Raw genomic sequence first — 19,430 nt, 5'->3', positions numbered from 1 at the left:
GGGGTTCAAATCCAGCTGAGTCTTTGTGGCGTTTGTATGTTTTCCTCATGTTTGCATGCGTTTCCTCCAGCTGCCTGCCACAGTCCAAAGACATGCGTTTCAGGTGGATTGGTGATTCTGAAATGCAGTGTGTGTGTGTGTGTGTGTGTGTGTGTGTGTGTGTGTGTGGACCCCACCTTGTCCCTTTTGCTTCTGTGGATGGTTCGAGGTCATGGAAATTATGCATTAGGACAAGCAGTACAGATAACTATGAATGAATGGAAAAAAAAATACAACATAATGAAGGGATTTAGAAATCAAATTATAAAGTGTTTCAAGTCTTATAAAACAGTTCCATTAAGACATTTTACATTTATGTCATTTGAGCACATAAGCTGGTACCTTTCTCGTTCAGATATGTTCCGTTACTTCTAACATCATTTAAAAGAGTTGTTTCCAGTTCACATTCAAAACAGTTGAGTGGTTGTTTTTGAAGACTGTAAGGAAGGCCTCTGGAACAGTTGAAGTTCTGAAAATCAGAGTGGTTTTTTTTTTTTTTTTTTTTGAGGAAGTCTGAATGTAATACCATGGTACCAGTGGTGATGTTGGTAGTGGAAAATCTACGTATACTTATACATTTCGGGGGGGGGGGGTGTCAAAATAAAATGAAGGATTTGGACAAGAGGTGTAGTCATTGCTGGTGTTTTATTCGAAACACCTCTGAACTGACTTTAAAATATTTAGCATTCAGATGTTTTATTTTCTCCAGTTAGTTTCCATCAGGAATGTGTAGAACTGTCAGCTGGATCAGAATCTGATCTTTATACATTATGGGAACGATTCTAATTATGCGGGCGAGTTATTCAGAAACACAATCCCGTAAGGTGTGTTCTGAGACATGACAGCCTAAATTTTACACACTTTAATAAACATAGTATTAATGATTTGATAGTGTGTGATTATGAATTTTACAGATTTAAAATGTCTTTTTATAGCCTATTAATTTTTTGACTAGTGACCTAAGCTTGACTGTTATGTTTGTCTTTATGAAAATAGAGGTTGAATTAAAAGAAGTACACACAAATTTCACAAGGCGCATACTGGCAATAAAAATAAAGAAAAGACGAAATAGTAAAGGTTATTTTCTGAAATAAGTCTTGTGGTGACTGAGGAGGTGAAAGCAAAAAAGCCCAAATCAAAGAAATGGAGGGAAAATAAAGTTCTGTGGTCCAAGTGCCACTGGCTGCCCTCTCCTAGACATTCTAGTAGATTACAGTGGGCCTGGGTGAAGTCTGTTAAAGCTGTGGTTCTACTTTCTAGTAGAAGGACGTGAGCTCCAGTCCCAAGGTGCCCTTCCTGAACTGACAGCCGAAAGTTGGTGGTTCAAATCTCACCTAGGCAACGTATTTATGCTGAATTGCTCCCGTAAAGTTACCCAGCTGTCTAAAAGAGTAATTGTAAGTAGCTGAACATTGTGTACTGCTAGGATGAAAAGTGTCAATTGCATGAATAAATATGGAGAAAGATGGTGAGTAAAACTCTTCATAGAGCATAGATTTCAAAAGAAGTAAAGATATGAATAGGAGGAGGGAAAACAGAGTAAATCACTACACTAACTGAAAAGCCAAATCAAAGAGTCTTTTCATCCTGTTTTTAAAGACTGAGAATCATGGATTATCGTTCCCTTGCTTAGGGGATGGATAATGCCAAGATGTCTTGTTGATGTTGCAGACCTGTACTTTGGACAATGTGATTTCCCCCCCCGCATCGTGTTATTTGAAGCTGCTTCATGAAACCTGAAAATAACTGTAATTTTTTTCCATTGAATAGATCTTCCTGTTGAAGGTATCTTTTAAATTGATTGATTGTTACAAATGTCTTGTTGCTTAAATGTGTCCACAGAATGAACTGCAGAAGCTCCGTTTTATTTTTAATGGCCCGCAGAATGGAATTCATCCTTGTATGTGCTTGTCATAGAGAGCCATGTGGAATTAGCCAAATGAAAGCCTGCTGTAGATGTTGCCTGTGAATGTTTCACTGATTCATGATCCATCAAGAAATTGTGCTTGAGGCATGTCGTTTACTGTACTCACTGGGTTCTTTTTATATGGCGTGCTTAGAAACGACAAAGTATTTGTAGTACATTTAGAAACGTTAAGATCATTTGTCACATGAATACCTCGTGTGGTCGACCAGTTATGACTGATCAAGAATTATGAAACTTCTTGACGCCAGCTAGGTCTTTCATTGTCAGTGAAATGAAGAGCGATAGGAAGCCGAACTTTATAATACTTCACTTTTTCATTGAAAACCTCTGTGGAAATGTGTATGTTTATGCATTGTGTACTTGTTATATAGTAACATCCATTCATGCATTCTTAACTGCTTGTCCAGTGAAGGGTTGAAGTGGTTTGGAACCTATCCTGGTGCCATAGGATGGGTTGTCAGTCCAAATCAGGGTGCTCACACACCGTGCGGTTTGGAGGCACCAGTTCTTAAAAAAAAAAAAAAAAAAAAAATGCCTTTGGACTGTGGGAGGAAACCAAAACTGCACTCAAACATGGGCAGAAAAAGGAAATTCCACACAGACGACGCTGGGTTCGAACCCATGTCTGAACCCACTGCCCAGGAGTTGTGTAGTTCTATGCCACCCTGTGTAGAAACATGAAAAAACTAAATCACAATGTTACACTACTTATGATTATTTACCAATTTGTTCAGCTGGGCAATTTAGGGTAAGTACTATGCTCAAGGGCCGTACAACAGTAGGTGAGATTCAAACCAGCAAGCTATGGATCCGAGGACAGCAGCTGTACTCACTACGCCACCAGCTGCCATTGAAGTTTTGCTTTTGAAACTGAAATGCTTCATGACTGGTTCTCATAACATCAGCTCACTGAACATTATCTTGTGTTGACTCTGCTCCAATCGGGGTTTGTTTCGGAGCACTTAGCGCAACCAGATGTTGCTTCTGCAGTGGCCATAATGTAGAAGTGTCTTTGGTGATCCATGCGTAATGCTTGAGTCTCGACATAGATGCTGGTGCCGTGCCGTGGGAGCCTCCCGCTTAGCCCCTTTCCGGCAGCTTGCTTTGACAGCTACATTCTACAGCCTTTGGAGGAGGGATATCAGACCCTGGATGGCAAGGTAACGTTTGCTTTTACGCCCCCCCGCCCCAGCACATTGTAAGTACTGATTTAGAACAAATGTATTAATCCTCATCCATTTATTTATTTATTTATTTATTAATTATAGATGATTCCTGCTAACACCACACTATACATTGTTTTGCATACGTGTTGCTCTTCATTCGTGACCCCATCCTGCTGTAAGAGACTAATTCTTATTTTACTAGATCCATAGCTATAAGGGATTGAAATCAAAAAATAGGAAAAAAATGTGTTTTTGTAGATATATGTATATTCACATATTTATATTTGCTTGTTCTGATAAAGAAGAAAATGAAGGTAAAATATGTATGAAAAATATATAATATTTGCGTGTATATATTTTAGTAGCCTCCTATAATTGTAAACTGTACTTTTCTTTTTAAGAATGTACTATTGTAGTATGCAAAGTAGGAGATGCGATTCCTGCACAGTAAGGGAAAGAATTATAATACTTCTGAATATTGGAAGAGGTGTTGTGAAGATTTGATTATTTCAAAAGGACTTTAATGTTTGTGATGTACGACTCGGGGAATGAAGGCAATCAGGAGGCAGAGTGAGTAAATGAGGTCCAGGGTCTGCTCTGGATCAGGTTACTTTATTGCCCCTCTTGGGTTTGCTTCAGCAGATTTGGTAAAAGTCCGGACTTCCCTGGGGAAAAATGAAAACATAACATAATGAAAACGCAAAGGATCCTGGGGTATGTTTAGCCGTGGCAATATCCCCAGCCTATGAGGTCGTGCTCCTGGCGAGTTTCTGTTTTGCGTTTGGGTCACCAGGTTGGAAGGGAGTCGTCTTCGTTGCCCCCATCTTTATCTGAGCCGTTTTAGCTGCTGCCGCCCTGTTGAGTCTGGAGGCTGCGCTCATTGATGCTGTAACAGGGAAAGACGAATTTCTCTTCATTCTCTGGCTGCTCTGTGCCGAGGGCTCCGCTCCGTTTCCTCTTGTGCACTTTATCCCTCTGAGTAGTGAGGGCATCTGCCACGGCTGTGTGGGATTGGGGCAGCTCCCAGTGCTGGGGAGCTGTCCCTGGTGCTGAAGCCATCCCTCCTCTCTGTATTACAGCGGGGAAAATTGAAGGAAAAAGAACAAAATTTGGACATTTTTTTAGGGAGTTGCAGGTACTTACCTTCTACATTACTTTGCCGTATATGTTTTCTGCAACAATGACACCAATTGTTGGGGTGGAAACCTAAAAGTCATGAGTTCCTTGCTCCCTTTCACTCTGCTGCTTCTGCAGAAAACAAATTTTTTCTGTAATAAACTATGATCTGCGCCTTACAATCCCTGCGAACTTTCCTTTTTCGGTCCTGTTTACCCCCGTTGCACCACCTCTGTTTTACACTAACCCTTGAGGATTCTGCTTCAATTTTTAAAGACCAAGTTGATTGTATCACCAGTTGGATTTCGACATCCACCTGCTCTATCCATGCCAGGATACCCAGTAAAGCCTCGCTCCCTCCTTTTTAACCCCTCTTAACAAGTTAAATTCCTGACCTTCTGTTCTCATACTGAGCCATCACCTAGATCCCATCCCTTCTTGCTTTCAGTCCATATCCCAACAGCTCATTCCTTTTATTTCTTCCATCTTTAATTCTCCACTCTCCTTGCTCCCAGGCTCAGTCCACAATTACAGGCCAATCTCTCTTTTATCATTTGTGTCCAAAACCATGTTATTGACATTCCTCACCCTGAATGATCTTCTTAGTTCAACTCTCATTCTTCTTGAGTCTTTCTTCAACTCTCATTCTTCTTGACCTCTGCAGCATCTGACACCATCAACCACTGGATCCTACCTTTCTCTATAGAGCAGCTTGGAATCAAAGGATTTGCCATTGAATGGTTTGAGTGCCTATTAGGTACGTCTTCCCAGGAGCTTTTCTGTGGCCTCCTGTCTTTGCCTCAGTCCTTCTGAACTGGTTTTCTGCATTGCTCAGTTCTGAACCCCTTAATCTTGTCAGATTAAACTCCTTTTTTTGGCTCTGTCTTTGCTTTTCATGGGTTCTCCATGCACTGCTCTCCAGATGATACTCAGGTCTTCTTCTCTTATCCTGGATTGCAGCATGCCTGTGCCTGTCTGACATCTCTGCATGGCTAACTGACCACTGTCTACAACTCAAGACTCAGAACCTCCATGTTCCAGTTGTAACTGTTTCAAGTCCCCATACATTGAAGGCATAACCTCATCCTGCAGATACCTCCTGTGTAACAATCTTTAGTCCTTGGTTAAGTGCTGTATTTAAAGCTTCCAGAAACCTTTTGCCAACTTTTTCAGATCCTACAATTTTGACAACTCCTTTGTTTCAGACAAATCTTTACAGATTTGTGATTGAGCTTTTGCTTGCAAAAAAGTCTCCATACATATGTTTTCCTTCCCCTCTGGTTAATTATAGCAGTTTTGTTCAATTTTCTCCCCTGTTCACAAGTTTTGCCCAAAGCCTTATATTGATGAGATTAAATAGTTTTCATTCTGTGTTGTTTTATTCCCCCACTTGTGAAGTTTTAACTTAATTCTAGATTTTATTTTGTTCACATGATGATCATCATTAGGTTGTGTGGTCTGTGTAGAGTATAGAAAGGTCTGCACCACTGGCTGACAGTGGACTGTCTGCTTTCCTCTAGGAGGTTGTCATTCAGAACAACACAGTCAAGGTACAAGCAGGGTCCCAGGCTCCAACCTCAGTCCCCATTTTGTTTGAGGAAACCTTCTACAATGAGCAGGAGAAGAGCTACAGCATCCTCTGCATCAGCCATCCCATTGAAACTGGTCAAACCCACTGTAATTGTTCTAACTTTTTACTATGAAAATGCTCAGGTTATGGGTCATTCAGCTACTTTACAGTTTTATCTTTGGGGAAGTAGATCACAAGCCTGGTAATGGACGTTTACTCATTGGTTTCATGTCTTCATCTATTGGTGCTGGTGCAGACGTGTTGTAGTTGCATGCATGGCAACATTGTACGTACGCCACTGTTGAAAATACAGCTTCGTTGAGCTCAGTTTGATATGCGTTCATGACAGTCGAACCGCCCCCCCTGCCGCACCACTGCCTCAAGAACATGGAGGACGTCAAGGAGTTCCTGGGCCGCCATGCAGAAAAGCTGGACAAATTTGTCATTGCCTTCCGTCACTCTTTCAAAGAACAGGAGAGGAAAGGGCTGCGGCATCACATAGTAAGTACCCATCCAAGGTGTCATCATTCATTGCATATTTCATATAGCAGCAATAAGGGTTTCCAGGAAAAATATCTAGGCAGCTTTTCAAGGTTTCAGTATAATACTGTTCCATTACACTTCATATATCCCTTTTATTAAAATGCTTTATGATCAGTGACCTGGACATTCCTGTTGTTTCCCCTGTTGGGTTCTTCAGTACAGTTAAACTCATTAATTACATTGACAGTCATTGTTACTCATATGTGCTGGTTTATGTATGTAAATGAAATGAGGGTTGCTGCCAGACTCCAATTTGAGATTGTTTTACTTGGTTGATTGTGTCTGGGATGTACAGTTTGGCTGCTGGAGACAGAGAGGATAACGAACAGTGACAATAACATTTATTTATTATTCTCATGCTTGTCTTTGCATGTCGGGTTATTTTCTTTAAATGTCTAATTTCAAGTGGATGACTTTGAAGGAGGTGGAGTTAACTTAAGAACTAAACCTAGTTACCAAGGGGTTCCAAGTATAACTCATAGTACTGGAGTTGCTTTTGTATCTTTAAGCATAACACAAACAATACTTAAAATATTTTGGCATATAAATATTCAAAATAGATGTTTTCAATTGTATGTTATCGGTTATTAGGTCAAAAAAGACGATGAGGGAAATCACATTGTTCAATACCAGCTTATATTTTGCAAAACACAAATTTGCTATGGTGAGGTATGTGTCTGATGTGTGGTGTGTGTATCTTCTTTTTCCCCAGGACTCGGTAAATGCGCTTTACACAAAGTGTCTTCAGTGCTTGCTAAGAGACTCGCGTTTGGTAAGTGTCAGAGTTCTTTGCGTCCATGACGTAACACCTTGCCACAGGTTCTACACCACGCTGGAAAAATGATGAGGCACTTATATATATGCCTGTGTGCGTGTTTGTGTTTTTCAGAAAGTGTTGGCCAAGCAGGAGTGGCAGATGTCTCTCCTTAAGCAAGCTGTGGAGGTGAGGCGAGACAAAGCTGTGGGCATCTCCCTATTCTTCTACACTTCTGTCTGTCTAGTAGCATTATGTAGCACTGAAATTTTGGTTTCATTCGGCTGCATCGAATTTTACGTCCGCTTATTAATTACTTTTTAATACTGTTCTGTATGTTTCACCATGCAGTATCCCTGATATGTTCCATTGTATCAGTTTGCTATAACGCACAATATATCACAGATGGTATTTAATCAAAATATTCTTGATAGTGATATTCAGGTTTGAATGTGGTTCTGTGTAGTTCTCATTGTGGTTTTGTTACTGGTTTTAATTTCCATTTTACTTCCCAGATGTACATTCATCATGGTATCCATGATTTCATCTTTAAATATGTTGGAAGTATTGAAGCAAGCCAGGTATGCATTTCTTCTGGAATATGAAATAATGAATATGAAATGTATTACCGGCACGTTCAGGGGCTGTGCATGCGTCAATGTCTCATTTTAACAGGATGGCGCTTTCAACAAAATCACTAGAAGTCTGCAGCATCTGCAGCAGAAAGACTTAAGTGTGAAATCTGAATTCTGGTGAGTTTGCTTGCCTTGGGTTTTATTCACTACGTGTATCATTTACATTTATTCATTTAGCAGATGCTTTTGTCCATCTCAGCAAAAGTACAATTTATGCATTACATTAAGAGGAGGAGACATAGCTGCAGACATGAAAGTCTGAAGTAAACTTGGTTTGTTACCTACCACTTGCTGCACCGAGGTTCATCGTTCGTATCGGGAAGAAATGCAAACACCTCTTGCCTTATTGCCCCATGTGCTGTTTCCTCCCCACCCCCCTCCCCCATTGCCCAGCTTCAACATCCCACGGGCAAAAAGAGAGCTCAGCCAGCTGAATCGCTGCACCTCCCCCCAGCATAAGTTGCTGTGTCTTCACAAGGTAGTCCTTACCATCATGCAGCCCCCTACCCATGCAGGTGGGTCCTGTTCCTCACTGTTCCCTCACTGCCACATCCCAGAGCTACGTTTCAGTGTATTCGTAGAAAGCAGTGAATGAAGCCACTGTAACCATTACAAACCAATTTCTAAACCCACTTTACCATTTTCCCACATTAGCAGCTAGTGTCTCATTCAGTGTTGAACAGACAGTTTAAGCCACACTGACAAGGAAAGGGCATTTACCAGTAATGCAACTTGCTTTGTATGACTTTTTCCCTAGTTTGACTTTTGCACATAGTTTACAGTGGTGAAGAATTCCCAAAAACAAAGTTCAATACTTGTACAATACTCCTTCCCATGCCTTTTTTTTTTTTTTTTTTTTTTCCCTCCTTCTCCCCTCATAGTAAACATAGAAGCCATGTGTGCAGATGATCTACTGTCTGTCCTCTTGTATCTGCTGGTTAAAACAGAAATACCCAACTGGTAAGTGTTTGTTTTTTGGTTTCTAATTGCTCATCCTATGCATTATGCAATTTTCTTATTATAATACTGTATATAATAAAAAAAAAAAAAAAAAAAGTTTTGTCTATTATTCATTTAGCCGAAACTCTTCTCCAAAGCAGTTTACAATGATTAGTGATTTATTCCTTTATATAGCAGTAGCAATACTTCTATACCTTACTTATATTAATACTTTTGAGTAATAATCCTTGGCTTTTCATCAGCAATATTTTGAGTACCAGCCCTACCCCTTTCCTGCCTGAAGGTCTCATCTCCAGCACATCTTATATGTCCATTTTCTATGTTCACTTGTGGTTTTCTGTCTTTAAGTAAAGTTCTGAAATGGTCATATTTACCTTCTGCTGTGTTGCCTTTTCATTTTGCTGGAGTTGCAGAAGGTGGTCATCTGTTGCCAGCACCATCCTATATCATTGTAAACAATACATGTGTCAGATGAGTAAAGTACTAAAATCCACAGGATCTACTGTATCTCGCAACACGCTCTACACAGTTCCTGGTCCAGGCTTTGGCCTCTGTGTTTAACGACAGGTCCAAAGTTGAAAATCTGTAGCTTCTCAGTTTTTTGAATGAGCTCCCTCTCTCCCTCAGAACTGCTGACTCCCTTTCAACATTTAAAACGGGTCTCCAAACACCTCTCTGTTGGACCCACTTCTCTCCAGATCTCCTAACTGCACCACAGACTTGCTTTTCAGTGTCTGCCATAATCACCTTGTATTATCTGTCAGCTCTGTAGGGTCTGTATAGTGACTGATATAATGTGTGCTTGTAAAAATGGTAATAAGAGAAAGTCTTACTGTGCTGCAACACAGTTGTGTATCTATATCCGTAGCTCTTCGCCTGATGTGCTTTGCTTATTCTGAGCTCTATGTTGCTTTGGAGAAAAGCATCAGCTATATGAATGAAGGTAAATATCAATGTACAATGAGCCCCTATTCCAGGTCTTATTTATTTAAGGTCAAGAATATTTTGGTGTGCAGGACTGCAACAGGAATGTATTATGTGAGCTGTAGCAATGGTCATTTTTTGATGAAAGTGGTTCATGTTCTCATGCAGGATGGCTAATCTCAGCTACATCAAAAACTTCCGATTCTGTCATTCGGCCAAGGATGACCTGAGCTATTGTCTGACGTCATTTGAGGCGGCAGTAGAATACATCAGCCAGGGAAACCTCGCCCAGGGTCCCGCGGTGAGCAAGTGCTGGCCTAAGTACCACCCTGAGGGTCCTGTTGTGTAACAGTGCTAACATGCAGATATTCATGATGATTAGGAGCAGTAAGGTTCATAGAATGTATAAGATTTAATATATGTATATGTACTTTTGCCCCTTACTCGTATTCATGTATATCCTTTCTAGGCATACAGGGATGTTTTGGGGGTTTTTTTTTTTTTTTTTTTTTTTTTTTTTTTTAAAAAAAAAAAAAAATCTGTAACTGGAGTGGCATTGACCTACAGAGAGTACCTATTCAAGTTCCCTAAACAAATCTAGTGCACCTTGGTGTTACAATACCTAAATTTGCCACCGCCTTTTCGCTCTCTGTTGCACACGATGCTGTCCTGTGTTATAGTCTCCTGTTTCTTATGAGTGTATTTTGTGCCAACCCTGTACCTGCACCTCCAAAACCTCAGATCCAGGATGGAATTCAGTGACCCTGTAGCACTTTACTTGTCTGTCTCATTGTATACCAGCTGTTTGCTACTGCACCCCTATACCCCAAACACCAGCTGTCAAAGTGAAAGTCAGAAATAAAACCACCATTAAGTATGGCTTCTTCCCAAATTGTGTTTTTCTTTCCAACCTTCATACAAGTTGAAAAATGGATACAGCCCTTACTTAGTGGTCATTCTTCAGATGTTGGCTAAATCAAACTCTTCTCACAAGACTGACGGTTTTCATTTTCCAGACAAAAAGACCACATAAAAGATTGGGTGTCTACAGAGTAATATTCTCCTTTGCTGTCTTTCTAAGACCTTTGTCCAACATAATTTACAGTGTCAGAATTGGGTAGATACCTGGCTGCTCTAAAGTGTACAAGGTAGTAATGCTGTCATGACATCTGATGTCAGAATGTTGAGACATACTAGCTAAAGGCCACTGAGTGTCAGAATAGAGCTGCAAGTAAACCGTTCCAAAGTGTAGCATGAGAAGTTGGGTCTTCAAGAGATGCCTGAAGATCTGCTCTAGAGGTTTTCATTCATTGTCTTTCCAGGCTACTTTCAGTTGATGTTGTAGTGAAAAGGAGGTTATATTTGTGATTGAAGTAGGAGTTGGCAACATCCTGCTTTCCCATTGAAAGCATCTTTTTCAAGTAATTCTTCTCATGTCTCCACTAGCAAATGTGGTTTTTCTAGAACATTCTGTAATCTGTAGGTCCTTGAAGAGCTCAGTGACAAGGCATTCCTCAGGCACCGGATGAACTTGGTCTCGCAGAATGCTGCTACCCCGATAGACTGTCTGTTTGAGGTGAGTCCTGATTTGTAACCTCCCCTCGTTGTGCACAGTTGCGCTTACGTCTGTGTAAGCAGGTCTTATTGGCTGTGAGTCCAGCAGAAGTTACACAGTTAGCGTTTTGCATGAGAAACCATCTAACAAACTGTCAAAATAGATATCACTCAACATACCTTCGGGCTGGTATGACACTGCTTAATTTTTAAAAATGATTAGATGATACATATGGTGCCTTACAAAAGTATTCAAACCCTGTGAAGCAGCATATTTCAGTTTTTCATTTTCTTGGCTCTGATCTTTGTTAGTGTATGAATTCACAGCAGAAATACTGACTGGAAATATATGTGTGTAAGTCTAATTTGTAATGTTGATAGCAGAATACTTTCGCAAAGAAGAATGTGCATATACATATGTATAGACATAATATAGAGGTTTGTGTGTTTCTGTGTATGGCTGTACATGTGTCTGCATATTTGCATGTGGGTGTATGCGTACGTGTGTCTGGATGTGCATGTGTGTGTATCTGTGTGTACCTCTGTCTTTACAGCACATTGCGAACGGGAATGAGGCGGAGGTGCGACGGCTACTGAGTGAGGGCGAAAGTGAGGAGGACAGGAGCAAGCTCTGCCATCCACTGTGCTCCTGTGACAGCTGTGAGCGCCACCTGTCTGGGTGAGGAACTGCTTCTACCTTTCCCTGACCTCTGTTACTCTTCTAATGGACTGGAACACTGCTTATTCATCAGTACCATAGTGCCTTGTGGTAAATGTACGGGGAAGGGCTGCTACATAGTGATTACAGTTTCGTTTAGGAGGTGGTCATTGTGTCAATTTTCCATCCATCTGTCCATCCACCCATTTTTAGTAACTGTATCCATTTAAGTCCCACTGTGGTTTCATGTTGTTCATCTGTTACAAAACCAGCTTTCAATGCTGCATTAGTGCATTCTCATTTTTACTGTACACCAACACCCCGGTGTCTGAACATAGTACATTCTTGAAGGTCAGTGTCTCATTCGTGAACTCATCCTTAAGGCGAATGCCCAGATTCCAAAAAGTTTTCCAGTTTTTACTGAAAATGTAATCTTTTCCAAAATATAAATTCACTTTAAAAACATTCCAGACTTTACAAACGATCTCTTCCTTATCAAACTAGTTTAAATGTTCATTCATTATTCAAAACCAACTTGAGGTTGGTGTTGTGATTGATATGGGTGTGTGACATTGTGCCAGGAGAGTGCAAATCATATGGCCGATTTCACACTTACAACACGAAGCAGTTAACGCACAGTCGATTGACACCCTCTGCTCGTGTGTACCAGCGTCCTGGGTTCGAAGCAGAGGCACAAGAACTATGTACTGCTTCTGATGGGTTCTGACCAGAACATGTCTGTGGCTGTGACATGACTTCCAAAATGACTTCCAAAATGACTTCCAAATCTTTAATTCGATGCCGGCTACGCTGGCGCCATTACCCATTCATCAAGCAAATCTCCCTTTGTTCATTGTTTGATGGATTACATAATTGCACCAGTGTTCTGGGCTTGATCCTCGGTCATTTCACAGAAAGTGCGTACTGCTATTGAGTTTCACCCAGCTGTCTGTTGCTCGCAGAAAAATTGGGATTGCGAGCTCCATCATTTTAACCGATGTCATGAGCTACAATCAGAAAAAAGGGACAGACTGCTCTGTCATTCTTTAATGTTTTCATATTTGCCTTTTGTCTTAATTTTGCACTTTTTAGTACCTCCACTTGTAATTTTTCTGCTTGTTGCCCTGCCAGGAAGCTGAACGACCCATCCATTGTTACTCCCTTTTCCCGAGATGACAGGGGCTACACCCCGCTCCATGTTGCTGCTGTTTATGGTAAGTCATGTCAGTTTACTTGGATACAGATCTGCTGCAGGCTTAATTGCCAAGAATTCTACTTAACCATGAACATGGTTTTCATCTCACCCATGGGGCCCTCCTGTCATCTAAGGCCAGTCGCAGCTGATCGACCTTCTGGTTTCCAAGGGTGCGTTGGTAAACGCCACTGACTATCATGCCCTCACCCCCCTGCATCTTTCCTGCCAGAAGGGTTACCAGAGCGTAACGGTAAGGTGGACATCTCTGGGGCTTTGGCAGCACTGTATGGAGGTACTTTCTAATGCCTCATTATAACTGTTTCTCATCTTTATGTCCACCTCCCCACCCCAATCCCACACAAGCTGCTGCTCCTGCACTATAAGGGCAGCACAAATGCCCAAGACAACAACGGCAACACGCCGCTGCACCTGGCCTGCATGTACGGACATGAGGACGTAAGTTGCTGACCACCTCTCAGATAAGCTGAATTATCCTGGTCCTCTTGTGTTGACCTGGGTCACCATTTAGGTCATGTCTCTAAGATTTTTACACTTGAAGACAGAACCAATTTTATTCCTGGGGGAATGGGCAATGCAATGATTAGAGCTATTGCCTTGCAGTCAGAAGGTCCAATGTTCAAAGCCTCCTCTTGCCATAGTACCCTTGAACAAGGAATTTAACATGAATTGCTGTAGTAAGGAAACCCTGCTTTACAACTGGATAGATAATTGTAAGTAGCTTAGTGTATAAACAGTTTAAGCTGGACAAAGGTGTCAGCTATGTAAACTCCCTCTCTCTCTGGTAGCAACTATGTACATGGGGGATTGGGATAGCTGAAAGTGTATGTAGCTGTAAATTGCTTTGGATGAGCTAACAAAATTAAAAATGTGGCACAATGTACCAAAAGTTTTCAAAGTTCTTAGTTATATCAGTTTTACATTGATTGTGACTGGTTAAAGTTTAGCGATTACAAAAAATAAAAGTACCATTCGTTCTTCTACAGTGTCAGTTTTAGTTTGGTACTTTTACAGCCTTTGGAAGATTCCAGAAGGCACCAGAATATTCTAGAAAGTACCAAAACATTTTAGAAAGCGTCAGATCCTAAAAGGTACTGGATTATTCGGTGCTAGGAACCCAGTGCCAAAATTTGCTGAAATTTGCTAATTTCAGGAATGTGGAATATTTTTCTGAAAACTGATATATAGTAAGAACTAATGCCAAAAGTATGTTTAATCTAACAAAAATGAATGGAAAATGCATAAAAATCAACATGACAAAAATTTTCTAAACATTGTATAATGAGGCTGTTCCTGTCCTTGAGGGCTGATTGGCTGAACCCACGCATACTAAATTACTCCATCAAATTTGATTTCAGATTTAGCATTTTTACAACCAAATTACATCTACTTGTACTTGTCCATTTTAAGTCATGCGGTAGCTGGTAGGTGACACCTAAATCATAGTAGAGCTGCTGCCTTTGGACCCAAAGGTTACAGGTTTGAATCCCACCTTCAGTGCTGTACCCTTGACCAAGGTACTACCTTTGAATTTCTCCAGTAAAATTACCCAGCTGAATAAATAGGTAAATAAGTATAGGTAGCTTAACATTGTGAAGTCACTTTGGAGGAAAGCATCAGCTAAATGAATAAATGTGGAAAAAACACAAACAATCAATCAAAAACACTTGTAGTGGTTATCAAAATGTTGCTAATACACCAAAAAAAATTCTTAAACATCCATATGAGTGCTCATAAAGCAGTGGAGGTGATGGGAAGGCCTTGCCACCCCCTCTGCTACAAAACTAAGAGTAATACTTTGTTTTGAATGTAAACCCTCCTTACTGCCATAAAAGAGGAGGGTGATGATAAATGAAACTGCAGCCGTTGCACTCATTACAGAGACAAACAGGTGTGTGACTTTTCGCAGTGTGTCAAGGCCCTGGTCTACTATGACCTGCACTCCTGTTATCTGGACATCCAGAATGACAAAGGGGACACTCCTCTGCACATTGCGGCACGCTGGGGCTACGAGGGCATCATTGAGGTGCTGCTGGAAAACGGGGCCAACACTGCACTCCTCAACAAGGCAAAGAACACACCCTTTCAGTGCGCCCTGAACGCAAAGGTGAGTCCGTGATCTCGAGGTCTTTTCAGTTTCTCTTAAATATTTTGCTTTCTAAGAGAACACAAAGTAATATTTCCCAGTATATGTGGTCAGCTCAGTGCACTCGGTTCTTTTCCGTAGAGTTGGTGCTGGGGAAAATATGTATTGATAGGTAATATATCTGTAAACTGAGCTTTGTTTCTTTGGTTTGAAGGCTTTTTGTGTTGCAGATCCTTGCCCTACTGGAGCAGAACCACTCTGGGTCACACAGCACTCCCATAGAGGTAGTATGAGGGGTAACTGGGGTTGGTCTATAATGATCCGTCTACCGGAAGGCATTGGTTGCTCTGTTTGGGTCTTCCTTGAACTAATGGTTGAACAGGAGAAGGTCCTGTATCGTTCCAAGAAAATGTTAAAAGGATGAAGCACAATTTTAAATTGTGTTACTACACTCAATGGGGGGTAGATTCCTAGAAAACCCCATGAATATGGAAAATGTGAATATGGAACCATTGATCCTATGGGGAAAAGGGGGTTAGGTTCCTGCAGGACCCTGTTCACCATACACTTTTGGTACTTAGCAATGGTAGAGAAGATTGGTGTTCGTAGCTCAGGTTGTTGAGGTGTGAATGCACTGACAATGTCACCTCGACTGGTGATGAAATGTTTGCAGTCCAAATGCCAAGTTTTACAAACACCTGAACATCTGACTTGGTACTGGTCACCATGAACTCATAATTTTGTGTACCCTTTTTGTAAAACACAGCTTACTTACTGTACAGTATTGTGCATTTTATCAACGTATTTTATACACCATTTTCTTTGTAACAGTACAGTAGTTTGTCGTCTCCTCACGAACCACAATTTCTCATGCCGGTTCTCGCACAGCTATATGAACATGTTCTACCTTATGGCACATCGACCGAATTGTGGATTCATTACCACCAAATTCACAGTGCTGCACACATTCCAGAACAAAGTTTATCTACACTCGTATTTTTAACGAGGCTTGTCACAGCGTTTTTTTGCTTGGCCTATCTCGTGCCAACACACTTTCACTTGCACTACGCTTGGATGGCATCATTAATTAAAAAAATGCAAAAACAGTGTAAAAACGCAGAAATGTAGATTATGAGATGCTCGACAAACACATGCATTGACGCAACAAGAGCCACGAGAGCAAGGAAGCAGCCTCTCCTTACCTCTCCGACAGTAGGCGTCTCAATTTTTTGCATGAATAGCCACAAGGTGCCCGAGAACGGTGAAAAATGCATTACGCTTTATTTGGAGCGAATGAGCGAACCCGCGAACATGTGGATAGCGAGAATAGTCTGTATTATTTGTGAAATCCATGTCACGTTACTAAGTAGGAATGCCTTTGTCTAACAGATTTTTCTCTGTACCTTCTGCACTTATCCTACTGTCAAGGCTAATAAAGTTGTTGACGAAATCTTGGTTTCTCCGCCACTTTAGAACTGGGTGTGTTTTCCTGGATGTTTCGCTGTGTTATGCAACAGGTCTTCATGTTTGTCTGTACAGTTGTGTGTCCTCCTTGCTTTTTGTTTTCTTGGTCTCAGGAATGCAGACTTTCACTGATGACACTTAACTGTGTACCTCTTCTCCCAGTCACCCAGGAAGTCCCCTCAGCATCAGGGGGAACCCAGCAGCCGCCGCTCATCCATGTCCAGCACCTCCTCCCTCAGTACCGACGTTATGCTGGAGGGAGATCGTCTACGCCTCAAGGAGGTAAGGAACCCTCCTGTTGCCTCAAAAGATGAGTCTGTTAGATGTATACAGGGAAATGTAGAATTAAAATCCTGATGACTGTACAAAGAACATGGCCGTTATCGTATGATCATAATTTGTGTGTTAATGTAGCCTCCACTTCAGGTGACCAGTTGCAGATTATACCTGTAAATATGAATATATTGTGGAGGTTGCTGTGCTACTTGATATTCAGCTCGAGTATGTTTCAGTAGAATGAAATGATTATTTTCAATAAAGTAAAATTAATGTAGTTAAATTGCCCAAAGGATTTTGGCATTAATTATTAAAAACAGACATGAAGATGGGAACAATATGATGTCCTCGCTGTCAGTTCCTGATGCTGAGCAGAGGTTTGCCGAACGATGACAATCCAGTATCAAATCTTGTGCCACACACACACACACACACACACACACACATTTTCAGAACCGCTTGTCCCTTACGGGGTCACGGGGAACCAGAGCCTACCCGGCAACACAGGGCGCAAGGCCGGAGGGGGAAGGGGACACACCCAGGACGGGACGCCAGTCCGCCACAAGGCACCCCAAGCAGGACTTGAACCCCAGACCCACCGGAGAGCAGGACTGCGGTCCAACCCACTGCGCCACCGCACCCCCTCTTGTGCCACAACTAAAGCAAAATAAACATAGGATTAGACTAGAGACAGTCATAAGGATTAAACAAAACAACAGCAAAGTGAAGCGATTACATAGAAACCTGGGTTAGGAATTCAGTGAATTATTGTGAGAAAGATCCTGAATACAGTAGAAGAGATGATTTTGTCTTTTTATAAAAGGAACAGTTATGTTTATAATGAAGGAGATTTTGTTACTGTGATAAATGCCTTTTTTTTTTCTTGCTGTAAATCAATATCTGTTTTAAATAAATCAGAATTCTGGGAGCTCTTCCTTCTGATCTATGGATATTTAAAATGCATTTCTAAAACCTGTATTAGGGTTTCTTTTGTCCACTTCTGACAAGGACCTGAGCCTCTAGAGCTTGTTAAAACTCTCTGTACTCTCTAAATGTGTCTTTTCAGGATCATGGGGTTCTCTGCTGTACTCACAGGTCCAGGGAGTGCTCCTTTATGTGCTCGAAAGCTTTTTAGTTACTAATGAAACATCTGCAAGTAGTAGGTGGTCTGTAGGTTGAGCTTGCTGACAGTACTTTGGAGTCAGAGTCAGAACCAATTATTGGGTTACTGGAGTCGGAATCGGTAAAAATGTACCGACTCCGACTAAATGTACTATATATGCCGGCATATAAGTTGACCCCCAAAATTTAGAGGTGTGATATAGGTTTAGGCCTATATTTGCTGGGTAAATCAACCCCTAAAATAATGTGCAACTTTTGGGCCTAGGCTAGGCCTGTGGACTCGTACGCTTATGATTTGGACGTAGGCTAGGCAGCAGAACTCAACAAATGGTCCCGTTTCATATAAATGTTGTTTTACTGACTGTGTCCTGTTATTTCATTATTTTATTAAATGATTATTAAAGTGGTCAGAGTTTAAACATAAACATGCTAAACATTAACGTGTAGCAGTGCTGTGGAATTGGAGCCGAAAGCAATTATAGGGTTACTGGAGTCGAGTCGAAGGTTTTATGTACCGACTCCACAGCACTGCTTGCTGATACTGCTCACTGTACTCCAGAACTAGATGTGTGCAGTGGTGAGTCTGTAAAGTGTATCTTGATGCGGATGACATGCACGTCGCAATTGTGTTATGAAGTAATTCGAGGCCCCAGGAATAGTGCCATAAACTGATAATTTATATTTTCTCCTGCTGCTGTGTGTTGGGCAGGTGGAGAAACTCCTGCGCGCTGTGGCAGATGGGGATGTGGAGATGGTGAGCCCAACGACCCTTCCTACAGAGACCCACATTACCAACTTTATACCTCACCTACAGTGAACTTAATGAGCTGCAAATACAAATAGAGTATCTGTAAATGTTATGTACATAACGGTAAACCTTTTTATGCATTCCTGAGCCCAAAATTGGTACCCATTTATGCTGAATACCGGCTCATCGCATTGTAGATTCGATACTTGCTTGAGTGGCTCGATGAGGATGTCGAAGACGAGGAGACGGGGACGCAGCTACAGCCCGAATTCTGCCACCCGCTCTGCCAGTGCCCACGTTGCGAGCCCTTACAGAAGGTCGGCCATCCACTGTGAATTCAGTCATCTATCGTATGCTCTCACAACACTGACAGTCCAGCAGCATAACTATATTTACATTAATTAATATATCTGACACTTTTTTCTCCAAAGCAACTTGCAATTATTTACCCATTTATACAGCCAGGTTATTTTACTGGAGCAATTTGGAGTAAGTACCTTGCGCAAGAGTATTATAGCGGAGAGAGTCGAACAGGCGACCTTTGGGACTAAAGGCAACAGCTCTAACCACTACACTACCAGCTGTCCTGTTGTAACTTTTTTTATTTCTGTGTAATTTATTTGCTTCTTCTGCATGGAGGAGTACATGGAACACAATTTAAAAATATGCCCAGAA

At 41.3% G+C, this 19,430-nt stretch overlaps 1 protein-coding gene across 3 annotated transcripts in view; it reads left to right on the top strand.

The window, feature by feature from the left end:
* Positions 1–19,430, top strand: part of LOC108941155 (ankyrin repeat domain-containing protein 27-like) — a 34,031-nt gene that overhangs the window by 5,316 nt on the left and 9,285 nt on the right. For 2 of the 3 annotated variants that reach the window (XM_018763754.2, XM_018763755.2), the window contains 20 exons: positions 3,016–3,126; positions 5,769–5,925; positions 6,168–6,319; positions 7,074–7,133; positions 7,251–7,304; positions 7,631–7,696; positions 7,791–7,867; positions 8,144–8,265; positions 8,632–8,710; positions 9,803–9,935; positions 11,118–11,210; positions 11,743–11,867; positions 12,978–13,060; positions 13,176–13,291; positions 13,405–13,497; positions 14,969–15,166; positions 15,376–15,429; positions 16,772–16,891; positions 18,717–18,761; positions 18,953–19,072. In XM_018763754.2, coding sequence (XP_018619270.1) covers positions 3,016–3,126; positions 5,769–5,925; positions 6,168–6,319; positions 7,074–7,133; positions 7,251–7,304; positions 7,631–7,696; positions 7,791–7,867; positions 8,144–8,265; positions 8,632–8,710; positions 9,803–9,935; positions 11,118–11,210; positions 11,743–11,867; positions 12,978–13,060; positions 13,176–13,291; positions 13,405–13,497; positions 14,969–15,166; positions 15,376–15,429; positions 16,772–16,891; positions 18,717–18,761; positions 18,953–19,072 — 2,058 coding nt within the window. Of the gene's footprint in view, positions 1–3,015; positions 3,127–4,231; positions 5,006–5,768; positions 5,926–6,167; positions 6,320–7,073; positions 7,134–7,250; positions 7,305–7,630; positions 7,697–7,790; positions 7,868–8,143; positions 8,266–8,631; positions 8,711–9,802; positions 9,936–11,117; positions 11,211–11,742; positions 11,868–12,977; positions 13,061–13,175; positions 13,292–13,404; positions 13,498–14,968; positions 15,167–15,375; positions 15,430–16,771; positions 16,892–18,716; positions 18,762–18,952; positions 19,073–19,430 lie in introns of those variants that run through there. The other variant, XM_018763756.2, reaches the window with a different exon arrangement.

The sequence above is a fragment of the Scleropages formosus genome, chromosome 11, assembly GCF_900964775.1.
Source record: "Scleropages formosus chromosome 11, fSclFor1.1, whole genome shotgun sequence".
In the NCBI taxonomy this organism is placed as follows: domain Eukaryota; kingdom Metazoa; phylum Chordata; class Actinopteri; order Osteoglossiformes; family Osteoglossidae; genus Scleropages; species Scleropages formosus.
Note: the sequence above shows the minus strand (reverse complement) of the source record. Positions and strands in the feature narration are given on the sequence as shown.